Source organism: Heloderma suspectum, chromosome 17 (genome assembly GCF_057233095.1).
Source record: "Heloderma suspectum isolate Gila_16-S chromosome 17, 16-S_ref, whole genome shotgun sequence".
NCBI classification, from domain to species: domain Eukaryota; kingdom Metazoa; phylum Chordata; class Lepidosauria; order Squamata; family Helodermatidae; genus Heloderma; species Heloderma suspectum.
The window spans coordinates 13,860,328-13,884,447 of NC_139474.1; the positions used below are offsets into that span (position 1 = coordinate 13,860,328).

Genomic DNA, 24,120 nt, shown 5'->3' on the forward strand with positions numbered 1-24,120 from the left:
TCAAGGGAGCCCCCCCCCCAATTCATTGCAAAACTTTAGGGGGATGCTCAGTTCTTCCAATTCTCCCTCCCTCAGCCGTCCAGTTTCAAGGCACGTTTGATCTCAGTTCATCCATCGGCACTGGGCACTGCCAAAATTGGATGTTTGTGTGATTCCAAACTGCTTCCAATGTTCTAGTGGGTTAAGGGCTTGAGATGTTGATTACTGGGGTAGGGGTGGGGGTTGCGATGTTGTAACTGGGAGAGGGTTGACAGGGGGAGATAGGTTCTTCAGTACAAGAGGCAATGGAATGGGTTGAAGGAACTGGGACAGGGCTTAGGGTGAAGGGTGTAACACAGTTTCATGTTTTCTTGTCCTAATTTTGCTTTCTAATGGGTGAACCAGCTCGGTGCTTATAAGGTTGCATGGGCTAAAAAAACAGATGAATAAAAGATGTACATTTTGCATCTTTAAAAGTCCCATCCTTAAAGACAGCCTAAAAATAATTTTGCATTAATTGTGACAAAGTGAAACAAAAACTGGTTGACATCCCAGCAGAGGAAGCAATGTGTTTATTCCCCCTTCGTGTAAAACCGAGAACTAGAAATTGGGGGAGTGTTTGTGGATGGGATGGAGTTACCTTGGCCTCCAGAGGTTTCTTCTCCCTCAAGTTCCAGAATGGGATTTCTGTGTCTCTCAGATGGCTCACAATACAATTTCAGTTAGAGTTTGGTGCTGTAGAATTTTGAAGGCAATAATACATTTTATTGCATTGCTCACAGACTGAACGTGGATGTTCATGTGTGTGCGCTTATCTTGCTACCCAGAGAAAGTTGTGCGTCCATTTTTGGTTGTGTGCATTCCGTTCACAAATGTGTTTTAATATTCTATCAACTGGGATATGTAATCTGTTCTCGTCTTGTTTACTTGGTTTAAACTCCAGTGTATCTCAACCTAACACAAAGGCATCACTTTTGTGATTCTGGACTGGATTCTGTCTTAATCCTGGAAGCAGCATGAGGTCAAAAGTAGGTCTCTCAGGACTCCTTGGTTTATTACTCCATATACAAGAGGGAACTGAGAGGTCTCACATAGAGAGAGAAATGTGTTTTGAGATCCATGTTATATGTCTGGTGGGGGAGATGGTTATCTATGAAAGTTTACAGATCTTGAATCTAGTATGTTTTCTTGGGTGCCATGGTGCTTTGTGTTTTCTTACCAACCATCAAGAAACACCTCACTTCACGGTCCAGGAGAAAATGGAAAGCCCATGCATATGTCTGACCCCCTGTTCTACTCCAAATCCTTATTTGTGCATTTGACCCCCTAACCCTTAAACCCTCTGTGAAATCAGAACTGATTCAAAAGCGGGTGGATTTGGCATGGCTAAAGTTACCTGCCTGAAGATCCTTTTCATCTGCATCCCATTGGCACGGAAACCTTTGGGAAAGAATGCTGCTTTTCTTTTTCTTTTAGCAAGCCCATTTCTAGGATACTAATGCAGCCTTCCCAACCTAGTGCCCTTTAGATGCATTGGACAACAACTTGTATTACCCCATCCAGTATGGTTATGGGGGCTGAGGGAGGTGAACTGTAGTTAAAGGGAGAAGCAAAAGAACAATAGTACTTCTGAGCAGAAGGTGATGTATTTAAGCAGCAGCAGCGGCACACTCTTAAAGGCCATTAAAAACAACAACTCAAATATCCACATCAGGATTTTGAAACTGGGCATGTTTATGGGGAGCCAGGGTGGCAGAAGATCTGGTCTGTTACCTGTGATTCTGGCCTACCAGAACTGAGTCCTGTAAACCCCAGTTCCTTACTTGCTAATAAAGCAAAACAGATAAGAATTTCAGGTGGAAAGCACACAGCGGTTATCTGAAAAATAGCACCATTTTTTTCTGCAACCGAGAAATACTGCAACCCTTTTGGAGTTGGCAAACTTCAGTCGATCACTTACACAAGCCCTTAGATATATGAGTTGGCCAGAGGCAGTAAGTGGCTTGAAGTTTGGCCGCCTTTACATCTTGACCAAACTGAGAGCCAGTTCCTGCATCTTGCTCTTATACTGTGCAAATGTCCTGCTCGTGTGGGTAGTGTAATGACCGGAAGTGGGCAACCACTGAAGTTTGCCAGTTCTAAAAGGGTTGTCGTGTTAGTTTGTGGCAGCAAAAACAGCCAAGAGGTAGTGCGGCACTTTAAAATATCCTAACAGCTTTAGTGTGGTAGCAACTTACACAGGCTATTGCATCTGATTTTGGAGGCTGATTCCTGCAACTAGAAAAAAATATAGCAAGATTTAAATCTAGTCACAGGCAGTAGCTGTTGAGATCTCCTAACTTTCAGATACAGAAAAAGTAATGTGTGTGTGTGTGGGGGGGGATCTTTCCAAACATAAAATCAGCACCTTCTCTTACAGCAAAGTTTTTCAACGCCTGTGCTTTGGAGATGATCAGGTAGCGATGAACAGAGTAAGATGAGTCTTACAGATCATGTGTTTATTAGCCTGCCTGTCTGTATTTTTATCTGTGATTGCTTATGGCAAAGACAGATGATGAAAGATGCAACTTTGGAGGCAGGGGGAGGTGTATTCCATTGAGTCAATTTAGGGTGGGAGGGGAATGTTCAAGCTCAGCTAGATGAGTGAGAAAGGGATTGCTTTCGAGGACCATCCAGGTTCTATCAGAGGTGTCAAACGCAAATACTTTAGGGTGTTAAATTCCTACTGCGTGGCTATGCCCAATAATGTGTGTTTTTACAAACCAAATTATGTTAATCGCACCAGAATTTGACACCGAAATATAACTTCCACCTCGCTTGGATCCTAAAACTATTTGAGGGGGGGATTAGAAATGGCTCCTGTAGTTTTGGCAAATTACTATTCTTAAAGTACGTACAGCGTGCAAAGAGAAATTATGTATCGCATATACATGTGTGAACCTTTGCTTTAGTATAGCAGTGATGAGCAATTCAGCCCCTATTAAAGTCATCCGTTTCCAAGCCCTGAAAATGGTTCATTGGTACGGAACATTGGGGGCTGTGGCAGCCTAGAGGGGGACCCCTAAGTGGTCCATTGAGTCCCCTCTCCCCAGACCTTCTTGTTGACACCTCTGGGTGATTATAGGGACTGACATCAGTAGGTGGGGGACTTGGGGGACTTAGGTGGCTCTCTGGAATGTAGTTTATAGTTTGTGTTTGGGAGGATGGCTGTTAGAGCTGTGTATCCTTCATGCTCTGGATGGATTGGTTTTTTGTGACACCATAACTTGCCAAACTCCCTAGTTTCAGAGAGGGTTTGGGATTGAGATGGAAATGCACGAGAGGCCTAGATTGTCCTTCTGTTCTCAGCTGTTGGAAGTATGATGGGCAAGTTGGTGGAACAGAGCTGGGCAGGAGGAGAATGGAGACTTCTGGGTTCTTTTGTGAGCTGTCGGTTCAAAACTGTGTTTTGCTGGTTTCCCTGTTGCTTTAAGGGGGCAGCCCTTTTATTCCAAACAGAGTCTTCTTGTCATTCTGAAGCACAGCATCCTGTAGAATTTAGTGGCTATCTCATCTCAGAAGCGTGCTGTGAGTTTAGAAACCAGCACAAGAGACAGGCAATAGTTTTGGTTTTAAATTTTAAGAGTTTAAACTAATGTTCTGGGGAGAGAGTTGAGAGTGGTTTGGGGACAAGAGAGGAATCACCACTTTTTGCCTCTGGTTAAAGAGGTGCTGTAGGTTTTTAAAGGAAGGCGAAAAGCCTGCAGAACCTGTTTATTAGAGGCAAAAGTGGAATGAGCATACACACACCATTGGTAGTAATCTCTCTTAACAAGCCACCAAGCAGGGGTGGACGGATGGGACTCTCTCTAGCCTTGGTGTGACAACATTGATTAGAGGAGAGGATTCGTTTGGGACAAAGATGGGGGGCTTTGGGGACATTAATGTTAGGCCCTCTTCCCCAGCCGTGATGGAGGCAGGAATTGAGAGATACTTGCTCCCTTTGATTCTCAAATGGGACTCTGTGTTTGGCCACCAGAATGATCCAATTTGTAGCCAATCCCTGTGTTCTTCCATGAGGCCTAGGGCTTGTCGCGGGCGCATGGCCCCCATTTGCAAATAGCTGAGCCCAATTCCAAGTGCAAAGGCGAAGGGGTGGGGGGAAGACATCTGAGAGTCGTCATAGCCCCCTTGGCCTAGCCTGGGGGCAGTGGGTGTGATAGGGCAGGAATGGGCTCATGATAGATCAAGGGGCGGAGGTGAGGGTGCGGGATGGCGAGCGACATCTTTGAGTGATGGGGCGAGTCATGGGAACCTCACCCCAAGAGCATCACGTGGGCCAGGCAGATGGGCACGACAGAGGTAGGGGCCATTGTGCTGGAGACGGGACAATAGGGGCTGCCTCAGCCCCTTCTGACCCAGCGCATTGTCCGTCCCGCCCGGCCCCCCTGCAAAGCCTCTCGACAGCCCACTATGGGGCCTCCCTCGTCCGCCATGCAGTTGCTAAGGCTGGCCTGAATGGTGGCATCCATCAAGATGTCAGGGGGTGGGGGGAGAGGCACAATTCCATATCCCCCTTCATCCCTCCCCTGCCCCTTCCCGACGGAGTCCATTGTCATCGCCTGAGTTTAACTCTGTGGCGGTGGCCCGTGGCTTTGAGAACTGAGCGAGCGGCTCCCTGAGGGGATTAAAGTATATTTCCCCCCCACCCCACCCCCAAAGTGCTTCCCATCTGTTGGTCTTGTGGGGCAGAAGAGACTCTGCATAGGCTGCATAGATGACACCCATGGATACCTCTGGTTTGGGAGCGAGGCCTGGACCCCAGACCAACCGGGGGCTGCCCTGCCGTCTCAGTCTGAAGTGACCCTGAGGAGAAAGATTGGTTACGTTGGTTCACCTTTTCTCCTTTAGCCCTGCTAAGACATTTTGGGCAAAGCAGCATATGTCCAGTTAGTTTATCTGCCCCACCCCTCACCCCAGTCAAGCCATGGGTCAGCACCACAAAGTTAAACTTCTGTGATGACAATGGACTAAGGCCAGCCCAGTTATTATGGGCCCCGAGGCAGAAAATCCCACAGGCAGGGAGTTGTGCAACCCCTCCCTGGCAGGAATTTAAAAAAGAAGAAATACAATAATAATAAACAGTCCATGGCTCCATGAATTTACTCCCTGAAAGAAGCAAGACTGAAATTTCATGGGGGAAAAATACCCCTATGTGGTAGTGTGACTGTGGGGGGAGTCAGACAGATTAACCCCACATACATATCATTCCAACTCAGCAGTTAGCCCTACACCAGGAATGGGCAACTTGTGGCCCTCCAAATGTTTTGGCCTACGACTCCCATCAGCCCTAGCCAGCATAGCCAATGGTGAGGGATGGTGGGAGTTGTAGGCCAAAACACCTGGACAGCCACATGTTTCTCACCCCAGCCCTAGACCCATTCTGGTGCTGCTCAAGATTGCCAGCCATGGAGCAACTCTGTGCTGTTAAACTGTGGAACACAAGGCCACAAAATTCTGAGAGAGCTGAGGAGGGACTCTGACAGCTCCTCCATTCCCTCGCTCGCCGTCTGCCATCTGTCCACTACATCAGAATGGAAGTCTTACAGCTTTGGACCAAGGTCTACCTCAACCTTCCCCAATCTGGTGCCTTCCAACTGCTGTCAGACTACAACTCCCATTGGATGGTGGGAGTTGTAGTCCATCACCAGCTGGAGGGCACCAAGTTTGGGGAGGCTGGTCGAGCTACTCCAAGGGTAGGAAACCTGTGGCCCCCCAGATGTTGGATCAACTCCAGCAAGCATGGTCAATGGTCAGGGATGATGGGAGCTGCAATCCAGGGCCACAGGTTCCCCACTCCTGATCTAGTCTTATTCATTCATTCATTACATTTCATTTCATTTCTATACCGCCCAGTAGCCGAAGATCTCTAGGCAGTTCACAAAAATTAAAACCAAAGAGCACACAATAAAATATTAAAATATAATAAGAGTGAACCCATTCTCCTAGTGTAGATCCTTAGGTAGCCAAAACAGCACCACCCATGTCCAAGAGGGAGGTAACAGCAGGATTAGGGCTGTCTGGACAGAATGCTGAGCAGGACTGCACAGCGCTGCAAGATTTTGTTGCAGTCTCACTTGTCTGTTCTGTTTCCCTTGATAACCAGTGAAGTGTACAGAAGCAGTCTGTGAATACGACTTCTGTCTTTGGGCCCCAGTGTCTGGTATTTAGAGGTAGGCTGCCTCGGTGCATGGAGTCTCCACATTAAGCTGTCGTGACTAATAGATTTAGACAAACCGCCTCCTGTTCCTCCCCTCCCCCTCCCCTTTCCATGAATGTGTTTAATTTTTTTTAAAGCCTTAAAAGAGTTTTCTTTTTTTGTGCGTAGTGCTTTCCCTAGCACATCCCCTGAACCGTTCTGCTCTGTAGCTGCAATTATGCCACAGAGCTTTACTGGTGTTTTATTGCCAGCAGTTTGTTGTTTCATGAACGTTTGCCGCCTTATCGTTGCATCGTTTTTTAATAATAAGAATTTTTTATGTTGTACGCCGCTTGTGAGGGCTTCTGCCCTGAAAGGTGGCTGAGAAATAGTTTAGGATCATAAAATAGCACGTTATGTATTTGTGGGCGCTGCTTATTTTAGAGAGTGGTAGTTGAGTGTAATCATGATGGCACATACGTCTCCTCTTAGGCAGACGTTAATCTGTATGGCGGAGTGGACAGAGAAGGATGTTGGTATACAGCTACCGGGTGGTTGGTTATTATCTGTCTGTCTGTCTATCTGTCTAGATATGGCACAATTCTACACATGTTTACACAGAAATCAATCCTACAGTTCCCAGTGTTCCCTAGCCAGCGTGGGAAGAGTCTGCAGGATGTTGGGCGTTGTAGGACTTATTTCTGTCTAAACATGCATAGGACTGTGCCCTCAGAGACATGAAGGTGGTGTGAGAGGCATTGGTTCTTCGGGTGTGCACACTCAGGTCTTGTGTCCTGTTGTTGTCTCGAGCTGAACAGTCTGAGTTTGGAACAGCCACAAAAACTCTTGCCAAACCTCTTTAGCCAGAGGTGACAGTGGGACGCCCATGGATGAACTATGGGTAAAGATGTATCCATCCCTCTGGGGGAAGAAAAAACAGATCGATTGTCCACAGGCTGAGATGATTTGGCGAGAACGAAAGATAACTGGAATGGCAAAGGATGGCTCTGGATAGGTGGGAACATGTGATACATAACCAGAACATGGGGTCTAAATGTGCATTTTTCTGGGGCGCCAGAGCATTAAGGCACATGATTGTACATGGCTGAGGCCACAGTTTGCCCACACGTGTGTGATCCCAGGCAGAATGAGGACACGTGGCAGCGTGGGGTGGAGGTGGTGGTGAATTGTCGGCGTAGTGCCAATCTCCCAAACCCTGCGCTTTCTCACCTTTTGTACTTTTTGGCACAGCCCCTTCCAGAAGAGATATGAGGGGGCGCGCGCGCGCGCGCGTGTGTGTGTAGGCCAGTTTTTGGGCTGCAGCCAAGAGCAGTTTGTGAATAAAGTGGCTCTTGGCTTTGGCCCGGGGGAGGGGGACCCAACAGGGTGTAGAGTGGGGAGGGAGCAAGATTAGCCCCTTTGAAGCTATACAAAGTTCCCCACTCGGAAGCCAAGAGGTCTTTAATTGCCCTTGTTTTTCCTGGTCCCAAAGCCAATTTTAGCGTGGGTTGTCCCCGCCTCTTTGGCAACCAGAGTTGGCTTTGGGGCACACAAGGGAGGGGGTGGATGTGCAGTGTGTGGGTGGGAACAGGACATGCAGCTAAGAAGGGGAGGAGCACCACTGCTTCTCTGCGTGTCGGTTTAGGAGGACCCGGCTTAGGAGGACTTGTTACAGGCTGTATCAAACTATGATGGGAGTTGTCATCCAACACATCTGGAGTGCACCAGGTTGGGGACCACTGGGATATATCTACTCAGGCATCTCCCCAGGAGCCAAGTAGGTTCGTTTTCGCTTGTCGAGCTAGCCACACCAAACTGCTTGGCCAGCCTTGTATTAATGTCCTTTAAAAAAAAATCTTGGGGGATTGTACATTGTCAGTACCCATTCTACCAACGGCGTGCATGCAAGCCATTATGATCAGGTCCATGCGTGATCAAAAGATTGATCATCTTTGATGTTTTCTAGCAGGTAGCCATGTTAATTTATTGCAGCAAAATCAGCAATGAGTCTTGTGGCATCTGAAAGATTCACAAATTTAGTCTGGCATAAGGTTTTGTGGATGAGAGCCCCCTTCATCAGACGCACATGGAGTCTTGTGGAGAGTTTCAGATTTATTTACTGGACATATGGTGGGGTGGGAGGGAGCGGGAAGAATTGTAGAGTGAGGTCCGAAGGAAATTAAATGCAGAAAGTAACAGTACGTTATCAATAGTGGTCATTCACAGTGCAGTTGCTGCTGATAACACCCTGGCAGGGCTAAACCACGGCATGCAAATGGTGCATTGCGTCATGAAATAGGCTATAAAGGCAATTAAAAACAATAATTAAAAAGCTGAGTGAATTGCAGGAGGGGGTGAAATGCACTCTGTGCTTTGGGTGGCTTTTCATTTGGAACTGGCTCTGCCGGTTAGATCACGATTTCTGCTGGGCTGTATACTGTCACTGATTGTACCGTATCTCTTTTGCTGCTGTTGTTTTCCAATCCATGGCGCCACATCCGTTCTTGACGCTGGATCCCTAGGCCTGAAGGTTGTCTCCCATCTCCTCCTCCAGGGAGCCCAAGGCAGCCTACATGATTCCCCTCCTCCTCCTCCTCCCCATTTTATCCTCACAACAACCCTGTGAGGTAGTTTACGCCGAGAGTCAGTGACTGGCCCAGAGTCACCCAGTGAGTTCCATGGCTGAATGGGGACTAGAACCCGGATCTCTTGAGTCCCAGTCCAGTGCTCTAGCCACTACACCCACACTGGCTTTCCAAAAGGTTCCTTCCACAAAAAGTTTCCTTCTCCACAGGCCTGGCCCATCCTTCGGAGCTGGCGTTCGTCTTCGAGCCCAGCGACGTGATTGCTGTCCGTGACCGCCCGCTGCTCCTGCATTGCCAAGTGGAGGGCGAAGCTCCCATCACCATCACCTGGTACTGGAATGGAGCACCCCTCTCCAATGACAGCCACACAGCAGTCTTGTCCAATGGCTCCCTGCGCCTGGAGAGCGTACACCGGCGAACCCGGGGAGGAGGATCCGCTAACGCCACTGCCAACTCCAGCGACTCAAGTGCCGGGGAGTACAGCTGTGCTGCCCAGAACCGCTACGGCCTCCTGGTCAGCCGCAAGGCCCGAGTGCAGATTGCCAGTGAGTTCTGAGTTTCAAGATGTTTAACATTTTAATTCTAAGAGCATTTCTGGACCGCTTCTTGGCCCTAAGCAAGCCGCTCTCTGCTCCCCGAAGAAAGCTGTTAAGCCAAAGAGTAAAAGCATTAAAACAATTATAAGTTAAAATTAAGAGCAAAATTAGAAGCAAAGAGCGGGGAGAAAGGAAAACTTCAGTATTCAAATTAGACTGTGTTGAAAGCAAGAGGAAATAAAAGTGCTTTTCCTGCCTTCCTAAAAACCATCTGGCGTGGGACTAATCGTAAATTTTAAGATTAAATCTTAATCTTAAATTTTTAAGATTAGCCCCACCTAATCTTAGTGCTGCCAAAGAGAAGACCCTGCTCACGTTCCCATCAACCAAATATTTTTAGGCGGTGGGGCAAAATCTCTGACCGTGATGGAATTTTGCAAGCAGGTTCACGTGGCAGGAAGCGGTCTTTTAGATATCCTCATCATAAGCAGTTTAGGGCTTTATATGTAAGAACGAACATCTGGAACTGAGCCCAGAAAGAAACTGGGAGCCAATGCAGTTGCGAAAAGCACTTGCCAGAAGGCATCCTAGCTACTGTGTTTTGCATCAGATGCATTTCCTGAACACTCTCAGGGGGTGCCCCGCGTAGCATGCACTGCAGTAATCTAACCTGGAAGTGGCCAGTTTAGGACATTCTCCCTGTTTCCCTCTTTGTGTTCAAAAAGGATACAGTGAGGAAATATGTATTTTGGAAAAAAAAATTGAACCAATGCAGGCAGTGCTGGGCATGATTGCTTCTGGGTTTGCAGAACTGTTCACTAGCGCCTACGTTGAACTGGTCTGCGGGATAAAGAGTTATGTGAAAGCTGAAAGCTTTCGTTCTTCTACACCAGCAAAAGATTATACTGTTGCCTTCTTCCTCCCTCCTGCCCACACTGACAGGAATTGCAGGCAGTGGTGCAGCAGTCTGCACCATAGATGGGGCTGGTGTTGAGAATTATGCTGAGAAAGCTCTGTGAGTGGCAGCGGCCTTGTCTTACATCTCCCTGCAGCCTTGTCCAAATTCCACATGCACCCAGAATCCATGTCGGTAGAAGAGGGAGGCGTTGCCCGGTTCCAGTGCTTCATCCAGGGGGTCCCAGAAGCCACCATAACCTGGGAGCGCAACCGGACAGCCCTGCTAACGGATGACTACCGGTGAGTGTGGAGTGTGAGTGTGGGGGTGGTGTTGGTGAAATGGTTATGGATTGGGTTGGGAGAGACAGGTGAAGGAAGCGATTGAGGAATACGTACTGTCTAAAACGTGAGGTGCTGGTGCTTCTGACTCGACAGAGCTGGCCCAAGACATTTTGCCGCCTGAGGCATGCCGTGTTGTATCAGCCTTCAGCATTGGTGATAGGACAGCATCCTCCACCAGGCTAGCTTAGGGGGCACAAGGCAGGCTGTTTAGCACACAGCAATCTCCTCCGACACTTTGCTGCCACCTCCTAGCATCTGCTGCCCGAGGTGACCTCCTCACTCTGCCTAATGGCAGGGCCGGCCCTGAGGATTGCAGTCCAGAAGTCATGTCGTCTATGTTGAAATCTCTCTGTTCTGTTTACCAAAAAAGATTACAGAGATGGTGGAGTCTGGAGGACATGATTTATAAAATTATGCATGGTGTGTAGCAAATGGGGAGAAGATTTGTTGTTCGTTTTTATTTATCTATTTAAAGCATTTTTACCCTGCTTTTCAGCCAAAAAGGCCCCTAGAGCGGCTTACAAAGATGAGAAATAAGACAGTCCCTGCCTGCAGTCCTACAACCTAGAAGACATAGCACAAAAGGAAAAGGGACTGGGAGGGAGGAGGAAAAAAGCAAGCTCAGGGACTAGATTCTTAGTTGCAAAGTCCAGCAGCTTCTGGAGCTGGCTGTATGCATAATGGAAGGGCGACTGCCTCCTCTCACTTTGGTGGTGTCAAGGATGGTGGTAGCTGGAAGGAGGGTGTTTTTCAGCTGGAGCTGTGTCCAAACTGTATCCCTCCCTCATAACATTAGGATTTAGGGTCACTTAATGCAACTGATTGGCTGGAGATGCAGGAGAGACAAAAGGACATACTTCTTCAGACAACCTATAATTAACATATGGGACTCATTGCCACAAGGTGTGGGGGCAGCAGATGGCTTTAAAAGGGGATTAGGCCAATTCATGGAGGAGGAGAGATTTATCCCTGATATCCAAGCAGAAACTCCATGGAAAGAAGCAGTCTGCCTCTGAACACCAGAGGCAAAGTGTGGAGAGAAGCAAGCAAGGAGGATGTAGGCCTTTAGCGCATGTTCCTGGCTTAGCCACCGTTGGATACCAGATGCTGGATGAAGAAGACTTTGGGGCCTGATCCAACAGCAGGAGGGGCGTGGCATGGCTGGAGTGATGAGAGATGCCTGGTTTGGCTGGCCGAGTTCTGAGCAGAAGATAGGCAACAGAACAGCAGAGGGGGCATTTGTTATAACATAGCCTTCCTCAACCTGGTGGCCTCCAGATGTGTTGGACTGCAGCTCCCATCATTCCCAGGTACTTGTGTACAGCAGCGTACCTGACCTTAATTGCAGGCACTGCTGGGGCGGGAAGGGCGACCTTTGCTGAAAAAGCGCCCCTCCCCTGCTGCAATCATGCTTTTAAAAAGCCTCCATTAGCACCAATGGAGGCTTTTTCAAAGCATGATTGCAGCAGCGGAAGGGTGCTTTTTGGAGGGGACGGGTGGCAGTGTTGGGGAGGAGGGGGTTAGTGCTTCCCTCCCAAGCAGGAGCCCCCCACCCTCTGCCCCTCCCTGCTGCAATCAACTATAGAAGTTAACCATTCCTGCTGTACACACTTACCTGTGGGCAAGTTCCATTGAACTCAGTGGAACTTACTTCTGAGTAGAGAGGTTTGGGATTATGCTGTTATATAACCTTTAGTGTTGTTTGTTTCAATATACTCTCGAGAGTATATTTGTCTGTTTTTCCACAATAGGTAACATACATTTACATCTTTACTGCTTGTCAACTTTATGTAATGAGTTACATGCGACGTTTGGTTTGTTCATTGTTTGTTGCATTTTCACAAATAAAATTAAAAAAAACAAACTAAACGCTTTCCCCTAAGGATTTCTGGGAATTGGCCAGGGCTGATGTGCTCACTGAAAGAGGGCGCTTGCATTGCAAGCAGCAGCATCAGTGATACTAAGCTTGGGAGGTGGTTCCCGGGCAGTTAGCTCCAGAGCATAGACAGAGTGCCAATCCAGTGTTTGTAACAATAAGAAAATCCCCCCACCCCTGTTAGCTGTGTGATTAAAATGCCTGTTACCGCAGGGCGCTTCTGTTTGGAGCGCCGCCGGCACTATCCTAGCACGGTTGATAGCCCACATGGGGCTGTGGCACAAGTCAGGACCCACAGCTGAAATCACCCTGGATGTATTTAATCCATTTCCTGGGTGGAGGTAGGTTGTCAGCAGCTGGTGGAGACTGGTGGATACAAGCCGTAGAGCACGGGTGGGCAACTGTTGCCCTTCCAGATGTGATTGGACTCTGTCTCCCATCAGCCCCAGCTAGCCCAACACCCCTAGAGGGCCACCGCTACACCCCCTGCTCTAGAATTACCCTCCAGACTGGCCCCTCCTTGCTCTTAAAGTTTGGTGCAGCTAAGTGGAAAGAGCAGCCTGTTAAAGGGGTAAAGCTCCTGTTGTGCCTGCAGAAGTTCCCAGGATTGTACAGGTAGGGCTGGAAGAACTCCTTCCTGAAACCCTGGAGAGCTGCTGCTGCCAGGCAGTGTGGGCAGGACTGACCTAGATGGACCAAGGGTCTAACTCAGTATAAGGCGGCTTCCTAACCCCCAACTGGGGATTCAACTCTTGGTCAAGAAGGGTGCCTTTGCAGTGAGGCCCATAGGATGAGCTCTTGGGGCGTAATCCCAAGGAGCCCGCAATTGGGAGTCCACATTCCCCTGGGTTGGTTTTGCTCTTCACTGGTGCAAAGGCCGCTCGCAGTCACAGCTTTTAAAGGACTCTCTACATTAGAAGACTACTACTCTCACCAGCTCCCATGAGACTGAACAGGCTAGGTTGTTGCAGGCTCAAGCTCTGCTCATGTCTGTAGCAAATTAGTTTGGCCTTGGAAAACCACTGAGGACTGAAGCTTCAAATATAAGTTCCGAAGAGATTCTTTTAGCTGCTAGGATAGCCTAGTGGGGAAGGGTGCCTGGCTGCAGAGCCAGAGTCTGGGAGCTCAAATCCCCAGTGTGGCTTGTAGTTCTTTTTGCTTTCTCAAGGCTGCTGAAGAGGCAAGCCTCAAATATAAGTTCCGAAGAGGTTCTTTCAACAGCTGGTATAGCACAGTGGGGAAAGGTGCCTGGCTACAGAGCTGGAGTCTGTGAGTTCAAATCCCTGCTTGTGTGACCTGGGTGAAGGGCCAGCTAGAGATCACCTAATAGTCAGTGGCTGATGGGATTAAGTACCCTGCCACAGGTGCAGCCTTGGGCAAGCTGCATGGCTGTGAGTCCCCAGGGGCACCTTCCTCCACCCTGGGAAGAGGGGAGTGCCTAGTATAAAAGAGGAGATAAATCCCCCTTTTGCTGGGAGCCATTTTTTAATCTAAAAGATAGTAAGTCGGAAGTTTTTCACCTGGGAGTGAACTTAGACACTCCCAGGTTACTTTAGGCAGGCCACCCCAGCTGGCTGACCTGTGCAGCACGCCACTGCCACACAGGCCTTCCTTCTCTCTGTACCTTGTCGGCCTCAGCCAGCTGGGGGGCAACTGGGCACCGGGGCTGCACGGCTTGCCCAAGGCTGTGCAGGTGGCAGGGCACTTAGCCCAAGGATCCACTCACTATGGGATGATCTCGGCTGGCCCCTCTCCTGGGACACACACAGTGGGGATTGAACTCATGACTGCTAGCCTCACAGGCACGTGTCTTACCCACTGTGCTACACCAGCACTTGAGAAGAGCTCTTCGGAACTTATATTTGAGGCTTGCCTCTTCAGCAGCCTTGAGAAAGCAAAAAGAACTAGAAGCCACACTGGGGATTTGAACTCCCAGACTCTGGCTCTGCAGCCAGGCACCCTTCTCCACTAGGCTATCCCAGCAGCTAGAAGAGTCTCTTCGGAACTTATATTTGAGGCTTACCTCTTCAGCAGCCTTTCAAGGCAAAAGGAACACACGCCAAGGAGGGGACTTGAGCTCCAAACTACTGGCTCTACACCCACGTTTCCTTACTCATTGTGCTACACCATTTACAGAGAGCTTTTCCAGAACCTATATTTCAGGCTTCGCTCCTCAGTGGCAATAATGAAGAGGATTCAACCTTACAACCTTTAGCTCAGCAGGCAGCTGTTTTCCCCACAGGGCTGTGACTATCGAAAAAGATCTCTCCTGGAAAGTTCTTCTTCCAGGGGTTCTCAGTGGCCTTTCAGAAAAAGGAAATTCAGAAACCACCCATGGGATTTGAACCTACAGCCTCTGACTCTTCAAGTAGCAGCTTTTCCTGCAGAGCCACCCCAACCACAGGGAGAAACTAGCACTCCCCAGCAAGTTATCCTTGAGGAACTCATTCCAAACACCTGCTCCTTTCTTATCACATGGAAGTAAAATCAGGTGCCTTACCTCCTATAAAATGGCTGAGTGAGAGAAAGAAGCATGCTGAATTCTAGATTCCAAGGCTGCCCTACTGGAGCTCCCCACAAACCCTCTTGATTAATCTTGGAGTATTTCATCTTAGAAACTGGAGAGACTCATTCTCTAAAATGCAGGATAAAAATGCAACAGACAAATAATGTATTTCAAAGAGTGACCTTTCAAGCCCCTCTCTCTTCCTTTTTAAATAACATGGATTGTGGTATCCCAATGGGGCAGGGGTGGTCCTCCAGATGTTGGACTGCAACACCCATCATGGGCTGTGCTAGTTAAGGTTGAGGGGACTTGCAGTCCAACATCATCTAAAGGGCCACTCATTCCCCACCCCTGGTCAGTAAGGAAGGGGGTGTGGGTGTAGTAACAAGCTATTCCAGGTTCAGATCCCTCTGTGTGAACTTAAATTATTTGGATCTTTTAGCTCTGCAGGGCTGCTTCGAATTGAAGCTTTTTTTTTTTTTTTAAGATCCTACCCCTGCATTCTTCCCAGCATTTCAACTTCCATCAGCTTGTAGTTTGTCATGGGACTAACTGTTCTGAGTTCCGATTCTTCAACATGTCTTACATCTTTCTTGGAAATGACACTCTGAGCACCCCTTGTTGTGATAGCGCAGTGGGGTGTTAAGCACGAGTTCGAATCCCCATTGGTTGGGTGCATCCAGCTGCTGTTTCATTTGGGTACTAGAACCCAGGGGCGAGCAGAGGGTAGGTCAAGATTTACTGGTAGATCTCTGGGTGATCTGCAGTAGATCAGCAAGGGGTGCTGTCTCCAAATTGTTGAACAGTAGCAAAATCACTTTTCACACCTAAATATTGTAGAGTTGGGAAAAGGGCAGCTAAAATGATCATGGGGCTGGAGACTCCCATATGAGGAAAATTTGGGACTGTGTAGATTAGAAAAAAGGGGAGTACGGGGAGACATGGTAGAAGTGTACAAAATTATGAATGGAGAGGAAGACATTTTTCTCCCTCTTCCTCTTCCTAGAACCCAAAGGGATCATCCCATGAAGCTCAATGGTGGGAGATTTGGGACAAACAACGGGATTTCTTTACACAGCACATACTATGGAATTCTCTACCACAAGCTGTAGTGATGGCCACCAATTTGGATGGCTTTAAAAGGGGATTAGACAGATTCCTGGAGAAGGCTATCAATGGCTACTAGTCACAATGACTATATGGTACCTCCAGTTTCAGGGCCAGTGTGCCCCCGTATGTCAGTTGCTAGGGAACATGAGTGGGAGGGTGCTGTTGCACTCGTGTCCTATTTGTGGGTTTCCCACAGACATCTGGTTGGCCACTGTGGGAACAGAATGTTGGACTCGATGGAGCTTGGTCTGATCCAGTATGGCTGTTCTTATGTTCTTAACAATGCTTGGGCTTAACCAGGAGTTCAGTTCCATTCTCGTACTGAAAACAAATCCTTAAGCTCAGAAGGTGTTCCAAGAGACAATGCTTTTTGCACCTACCTCTGCTTGGTAGGTTTTGTAAATACAAAGAAAGTAGATCCATCTAACAGGCTTGGCCTCTGTCCACCCCTTCTATAACCCACAAGCTACTTCCGTAAGAGGAAAGGATATGGACACCAGAACATCAGACGAGCCCTGCTGGATCAGACCAAGGGTCCATCTAGTCCAGCGTTCTGTTCACACAGCGGCCAACCAGGAACCCACAAGCAGGGCATGAGCGCAACACCACCCTCCCACCCATGTTCCCCAGCAACTGGTGCACATAGGCTCATTGCCTCTGGTACTGGAGGTAGCACATAGCCATCAGGACTAGTAGCCACTGATGGCCTTTTCCTCCAGGAATTTGTCTAGCCCCCTTTTAAAGCCATCCAAGACATTTGGGCTTTCTAGTTTAGAAAGAAAACAGCGGGGGTGGTGTGGTCTCCCCTCTCCTGGACTAAGGAAAGGAACAGGACACAAAAGAGGCCCCCTGACTACTGGCTATACTAGCTGGGGTTGATGGGAGATGTAGACCAAAAGGGCCTCCGGTGTGGCTGTTACACAATATTAAAAGGAGCACAGCATCAAGGGGTCAACCCTACACGCACACCGAGGACATCTCTGCACCAGGCTGTGGTTGCTTGGGAGATGGAGCAAAGAACAGAGAGGCCACCCCCGTCAGAGAAACAAGCTCTTGGGGGCCACACGACTCTCAATTATTTATTTTGTTATTTATTATTGGGTTTTTTGCCTCTCCCATCCTTTAGTTAAAAACACAAATTACAGTAAAAAGATACATAAAAGTGAAAAAAAGAAAATGGATAAAGGCAGTATAAACATAAGATACGAGCCATCATAAAACAGATCAGCAAACGGTTACAAGCCTGGGAAAAAAGGAGGTCTTCACCTGGAGCCTGAAGAGTGGGCACTCAGTGAGCCTTTCTGGGGAGAGCATTCGAAAGTTGTGGGGCCACCACTGAAAAGGCCCTATCACTGGTAGCCACCTGCCATAGCACCCAGAGCAGAGCATCTGCAACCACATGAAGAGAGACAGGCAATGGTTTCATCTTTCCATCCTTCTGTTCCCCCTCTTGCTATTTCCACCAGGTTCACCTTGCTACCCACCGGCATCCTGCAGATCACGGGTGCGAGGCATTCCGATGTGGGCACCTATCGCTGCGTGGCCAGCAACATCGCCAACACCCGCTACAGCCAGGAGGCCACGTTGACCATCAGTGGTGAGCATCTGGTTTGACACATCATGGGATGAAGCTGAACTCCTGGGTTCTTTGGGGAAGGATTTGGAGGGGGTGGAGCTGGCAAGTTGGGGCCATTTCTCCGGGGAGAAGCGAGAATACAGTTGGGGCCAAGATGGTGACTCGATTAGTAGGATAAGTGGGAGAACTGGGGAACCAGGGCTCCTGGGCTCATTGGAACAATGGAGTGGTCATGTTATTTAAACCTATCATGCTGGGATCCATAAATCCTCTATTCGCTCCATCTGTCTTTTATCCTGCACTTCTTCCTCCCCAAAAACCCAACCCACAGGCTAGAGCAAATGCTCCCCCTCCTTTATCTTCACAACAACTCTTTGTGGTTGAGAGATAACGATTGGCCTAAGATCACCCAATATGCTTTGTGGCTGAGCAGAAATCGAAACAACATTTAAATCCAGCACTCTAACCACTACACCACACCAGCTCTAAATGAAGCAGGTTGAAAGGAAGGGAGCTGGGTCTTCATTTAGTGGGGAAGTCTAGTCTTGAATATTCCTCTCCAGCTGAGTATCCTCAATATTTCAGGTTTTATTCAAAACAAAAGAAAACCCAAGTTGCTAGTCCTTATGGCTGCAAAAATAGGATTGGAAGCATATAGGTAACGCCTGGAGAAATCTCAAAAGTCAGCAGACTGGTTGAATCATTTGTTCAGGGGGTCACAGTGGGGCTCCAGCGCCATACATAGCTGTTGCCCCTCTCTCCTAACACATAGAATAATTTATGCAAATGCCAATGTATACTGGTTGCAGAAGCCTGTGTTTTTCATGGCACGGGATTTGAGTCTTGGCGCAGAAATGGGGGGTTAAAGCAGCTATGCTCTTGTGAAAGCTAAGCTTTGGCTGGATTCCAATATACTGGAGGTGGGGGGCTCAGAGGTTCACGGCCTCTCCCCCACTGCCACCAGGGGAGGGAGGGAGGGGTGCTTCTCTCACTTGACACCCTCTCCTGCCAGTCTCAGCTCCCAAGCTCTACAAGGAACCAGTCATCCTGTCCGGCCCGCAGAACCTGACCATCACAGTCCACCAAACGGCCATCTTGGAATGCATCGCCACGGGGAACCCACGGCCAATTGTGTCTTGGAGCCGCCTGGGTGAGTGGGATGGGGGAAACGGAGATGGCTTAGGTGGGGGCTGAAAAAGTATGGGGCTGCATCCCAGCACACCCTTGCTCCCTGCAACACTCACTGGCTGGCCTTTCCCCTCCCTGCAGACGGGCGTTCCATTGGTGTCGAAGGTATCCAGGTCTTGGGAACTGGCAACCTCATGATCTCAGATGTGTCGGTGAAGCATGCCGGCGTTTACGTCTGTGCTGCCAATCGGCCCGGCACCCGCGTGCGCCGTACGGCACAGGGTATCCTCATGGTGCAAGGTGAGCATGGCCATTGGCGGAAGGTGGAGCGGAGGACCGAGAGCTGCCATACTGGGCCGGGATACATTTCTTAGCCCTTCTGCTGGCCTGTGAGGGTGTGTGCATCACAACCTGCAACAGCGGAGAGGAGGACAAGCGATGTAGAGATGTGCGCGGGGTGTGAATCGTATCAGTAAAGGAGTGATTCTGAGCACATGCAAAGTGCCCGATCCTTCAGCAGTGAGTAGCCACAGCCTTAGCCTGTATCCATTCATCTAGCCGGCAGAGACAAAGCTGTCACCCTCTAGGATGGTCAGCATGAGGCCCTGCTACATATTTCAGAGCCCGGAGGTCAGACAGAGGGCGCTACCTCGAGATGTTGGACTGCAGCGCCCAGCACCGTTTTCTGGGCTGGCTGGGGCTGATGGGAGTTGCAGCCCAACGTCATCTGAAAGCTCACCCCGGCAGTAGAAGAAAGCCCTCTGCTACCGGGACGCACACCCCACACATGGTCATGAGACACCTTTTCGCTAGCGGCAGTCGTCCCCTCAATGCTGGGGCTACATACATCTTTCACATCTGTATCTGGCTAGCGCAGCGAACAGCATCAGCACCATTTTCCCACTCAAAAAATGTGTGATTATTCTGGTAGATGTCCATAAGGCCTCCCTGGCCCAGTCACAATCCCCTTGGCCCACAGTTCTTGCACAACGGGCCGGGGTGACAATCCTCGTTTTCTGGCTGACATTAGCCACGTCAGGGTCTCCTCGTTGTGCATCTGTCTCTCTCGTTCATCAAGGTGTTTTGTCCCCGATATCGGTTTCATTTCAACACATCTTCCCCACCCCAACCACCCCCCTCTGCTTTCTCATCTGAAGGGTTGATGAGAGGCAGGATCGAACCTGCCCCCAGAGCGGCCATCGATTCTGGGCCGCGGCTCGGATAAAGAGACGCGGGGTCGATTTCGTGACCCGTGCGCCGGGGACAAAGGACTGCGGGGTGATTGATGGGGCGAAAACCTCCTCCCGTCAAGGGACCGGCGTCAGCCAAATGGACCCCTTGCGGCCTTGAATTTGGAATTGGGGGCGGGGGAGGCTGTTCCCAAAGAGAAAGGGGGTAGATCTGTGCTTCAGAACAGGGATTCACCCCACAGCTCTCCTCCACCCCCAACCCTCAATCTGCTATTGCTCAAGAGCCAGCCACAGAGGCCAACGGTACGGAGTGAGATGGAGCAGAAATGGGGTTTAGACAGACCCATCAAGGTTCAGCACAGGCCGTCCCAGCTGGGAATCGCACACTTGACGGTGAGAGGGTCAAAGGGCAGAGGTCATGACCCCTCCCCCCACATACAGTCCCCGTCTCTTTCTTCCTCTCCATGACAAGGCTGAGAACCTACTCTTCGGGATGAATCAAGATTTGAAACAATGTGGGGTTTGGATGGTGGCTGAAGGGGAAAACGGGGTTTGGCCAATCAGCCGTTTGAGGCAGATGCGATCAGCGTCCGGACAGGGGGTCAGCCCTGTAAAGCATCAGAGGAGGGTGGCCTAGGATGCAGAATGGGAAGTAGGCTTGGATGGCTAAGGAGAGAATGGCGAGAATCAGATAGTGGCAGCCATTACTAGTTCTAAAAATACTGAAGAAATGAAAGGAACACAGGAAGCTGCCATAGACAAGATTAGGTTATTTGCCCATCCAGCCCAGGGTTACTGACTCTGACAGGCAGCAGCTCCACGGGGTCTCAGGCAGAGGAGGGGTCTCCCGTCACCCGCTCCTTGCAACTGGGGATACCAGGGATCCAAGCCGGGACCTTTTACCTGCACAGCACGAGCTCTTCCACTGAGCTGTGGTGTTCCCTGTTTTAGGAGTTGGGGGCTATCCAGAATGGGGGCTCCTGACCTGCTCCTGGACTGAGTATCAGCTCCTCACTGCCCCACATGGGGGCAAGGGGCTCATGCCAGCATATGCTTTGGGGTCATAATAGGGAGGGGGAGATTCGACGCAGGGCCTTGAGTTTGTGCTCTGGGCCGGCATAATGTGGTGGAGGGAGAGAGGTCAGAATGTGCTCTCCCGCCCCCTCCTCTCCATGCCACAGTCCCTGGGCTGGACCGTCTGGACGACAAAGCCATTTTCAGGAGAGGGGCCATCTCTCCCCTGCACACACACGCGCACAATGGGGGAGGGGGCCCTGCTTTTGTTTGGGGGCGAGGCAGGGCAGGGGCCGCTGCTCTTTTCCCAGCTCTTTGGCAAGCTAATGAGATGCGGCCCGTCCCGGAAAGCTTAACGCTTCTTTTCTGGAGAGTGTCAGGCATTTCAATGTGACATCTGCCTTCATGGCCGCTCCCACGCTGCGGACGATGGCAGGGGCGCGAGAGGACACAGCTTTCGGCCACGGCGCAGCTGGGGGAATGGGGCAGATCCGGGTGATGGTGCCCGGGCCCAATTCCTTCCCCAGCTCCCTCCCCGGGTTCAATAACAGGTTGAGGGATTTGTGAGTCCTTCTAAACCCATTCAGGATGGATGGGTGGGAAGACACGGGGAGTAGCCCAGAACTCTCTGCCCAGGGGACTCATGCCTCCCTTCTTTTTTTGATATACGTCACCTTCTACCTCTTCACAGTGTAACACTAAGGCAGCTTCCCCATGTTCCCCCATGCCGTCTCCCCAATTTCTTGGGCCTACTTATACCAGTAGCCCTCTCCCGCCCTTGTTCTCCGGCAACCGGCACTCAGAGGTATACAGCCTCTAAACATGGAGGCTCTGCTCAGCTACCATGACTAACAGCCATTGACTGACTTACCAAGCCTAGTTAGGAAGACTTAAGGGGGAAAACAAACTCCCAGGAAGAAGCCGTTGTTTCAAGGCTGTACTCTGCCTATAAGGACCACCTCAGTTTGACTGACCCCTTCCTGGCCTCGGGGCTCACCGCTGTCTGCCCTGTCTTGAATGCAGCCTTGCCTGCCGTGTGCCCCAGCACAGAGAGAAACAAACAAACAAAGAAAAAGTACAGCACCAAGTCAAGACAAATACATTTTCGGTTCAGTTCCACATGCGTAATATAGGGTGCGGGTTTAAATGAGGGTTAGAAATTGGAAGTGACAGTGGGGTGGAATCAAGTCACACGGGGCTTGTTTTCTTCCCACTGCAGAGAGGTGATCTGCTCAAAGGGTTTGCAATCCCCTCATATCTTTGGCAACTGTCTGAGAAATCGTCTGCGAATCATACCAAATTTCTCCCCTTCGCATCTGCGTGATTTGTTGTATGCGTGTGTAACATAATGACCGATTACGTGCGACTCACAGGGCTGAGTGCGTTTGTAATTGTGTCTAGCGTGAGCAAGAGGCTCTTCCTCGGTGACCCTGGCAACCAGCTCCTGGGGGAGACGGGTTGGGAAGGGCCGACAGGAATTACCTTGGTGCATCTGAGGCCCAGCCTCGGAGCTGGAAAGAGGGGAACTGGGCAGAGGTTTAAAAGGGCAGGGACACACTGGAAGTTTTGATTGCAGGTGGATAAGTGAGGGAGGAGTATCAGGCCTATGCAGAGGGGAACATGACTATGAGTCAAGAATGGGTGTGGGAGGAACTTAACCGCCCCCCACCCCAATCCAGAATTGGGGTCAAATGCAGACTGCCTGCATATTATCGAGGGCTAGAAACTTATCTAACTGGGAAAAAATACATTATAGAAACACTTCCTGATTGGCTCTTAAAGCACATGGTGTTGGGACATCATTCTAACTCAAACCCTCAAGAGGAGCCCCCCAGATCCTCCTCGGTCCTTCTACTATCCCCAGTGATCCACCCTGTGGATTGCCCTCTTGCGATTCACGAGTCACTTTTAAACACAAATTAAATGGGAATCACCGTCATGACAAAGCACCATGCACCACAGAACAGCAAAGTTGATAACAAGCAGCTTATTCTAATGAGAATGCGGAGTTCAGATTAGCATCACTGTACCTCTTGGGATCCTGACATCCCATCGGAAATGAATGAATAACCGCTGGCAATAACTGACGGGAGCTGTTCAGCAGTGGAACTACCTTGGGAGGTGCTGGGCAATCCTTCACTGGAAGTATTTAAGCAGATCTGTCAGGGATGCTATAGGTGCAGGATTCCTGCACTGCAGCTCCTGCCTTGAGCAGGGGGTCAGACTAGGTGGCCTCCAAGACCCCTTGCAACTCTAAAGCTCTGTGAGGTGTTCATGCTGGGCGATTGCCCTTTTAAAACCAGCACACTCACTTGTCATGCTCTCGATCCCGGGTGCCAACGTGGCACCGCCACTGACCTTCCCTCCTTGCTGTTCCTCAGCCCCACCGGAGTTTGTGCAATGGCCCCAGTCCATCTCCAAGCCACCGGGCAGCAGCGCCATTTTCACCTGCGTGGCGCAAGGCGTACCGGAACCCCACCTGATCTGGCTGAAGAACGGCAAAGTCCTGGCCCCCGGCGAAAACGTCAAACTCACGCACAACAACAGGTGAGACCGGGATACCCACAGGCAGAAAACTGACAGCTGGTTTAAAAAAACAGCCACGTACTTTCACCCGGGGACCTCTGGGGTTGTGGTTCTGTGAAGCTAGGGAGGTGCGGGGGAAGAGGAGGGATCTCTTCCAGACTACAATTCCCAGAATTCTTTGGGGGAAGCCATGGTCGTGACTGCAGTATAAAGCAGACACAAGTTTGTGCGTAAATGGGAGGGAAGACATTTGCTGTCACAAGGGACTGGGGCACTGGGTAACCTTTTTTCTGTCGAGAACCACATTCCCTAGCAGGTAATCAGCCCCAGGGGTGGCTGTGTGATGATGTGGGCAGAACCAGAGACAGAAGTGCTCATCCCTTTTCCCTCGCAGCCACCTCCTTTTCTCTGTCTTTGTGGCACCCCCTTTTCTCTCTCTTTCTACCACCCTCTTTCTCTCTCTCTCCCCACCCAGTGGGTGGCCAGGGAAAGGTCAGATTGCTCTTGCCAGAGGTCTGAACCAACTGCATGCAGAGGGCTTTTGGAATTAGGCGGAGGGCCACATGAATTTAGGCCAAGGGCCGCAATTTGCCCACCCCTGGGCTAAAGCATCTGGGGCGTTTTAAGCTTCCACACACAGAAGCAACTAGGAGAATGAAAATGTGGCGTTTTGAAAC

At 49.8% G+C, this 24,120-nt stretch overlaps 1 protein-coding gene across 1 annotated transcript in view; it reads left to right on the plus strand.

The window, feature by feature from the left end:
* LOC146334573 (immunoglobulin superfamily DCC subclass member 3-like) overlaps window positions 1-24,120 on the plus strand; it is a 31,650-nt gene that overhangs the window by 282 nt on the left and 7,248 nt on the right. Inside the window, exons 2-7 of the mRNA XM_084823451.1 lie at window positions 8,952-9,287; window positions 10,331-10,475; window positions 17,476-17,606; window positions 18,598-18,735; window positions 18,855-19,013; window positions 23,299-23,464. Coding sequence (XP_084679577.1) covers window positions 8,952-9,287; window positions 10,331-10,475; window positions 17,476-17,606; window positions 18,598-18,735; window positions 18,855-19,013; window positions 23,299-23,464 — 1,075 coding nt within the window. The remainder of the gene's footprint in view (window positions 1-8,951; window positions 9,288-10,330; window positions 10,476-17,475; window positions 17,607-18,597; window positions 18,736-18,854; window positions 19,014-23,298; window positions 23,465-24,120) is intronic.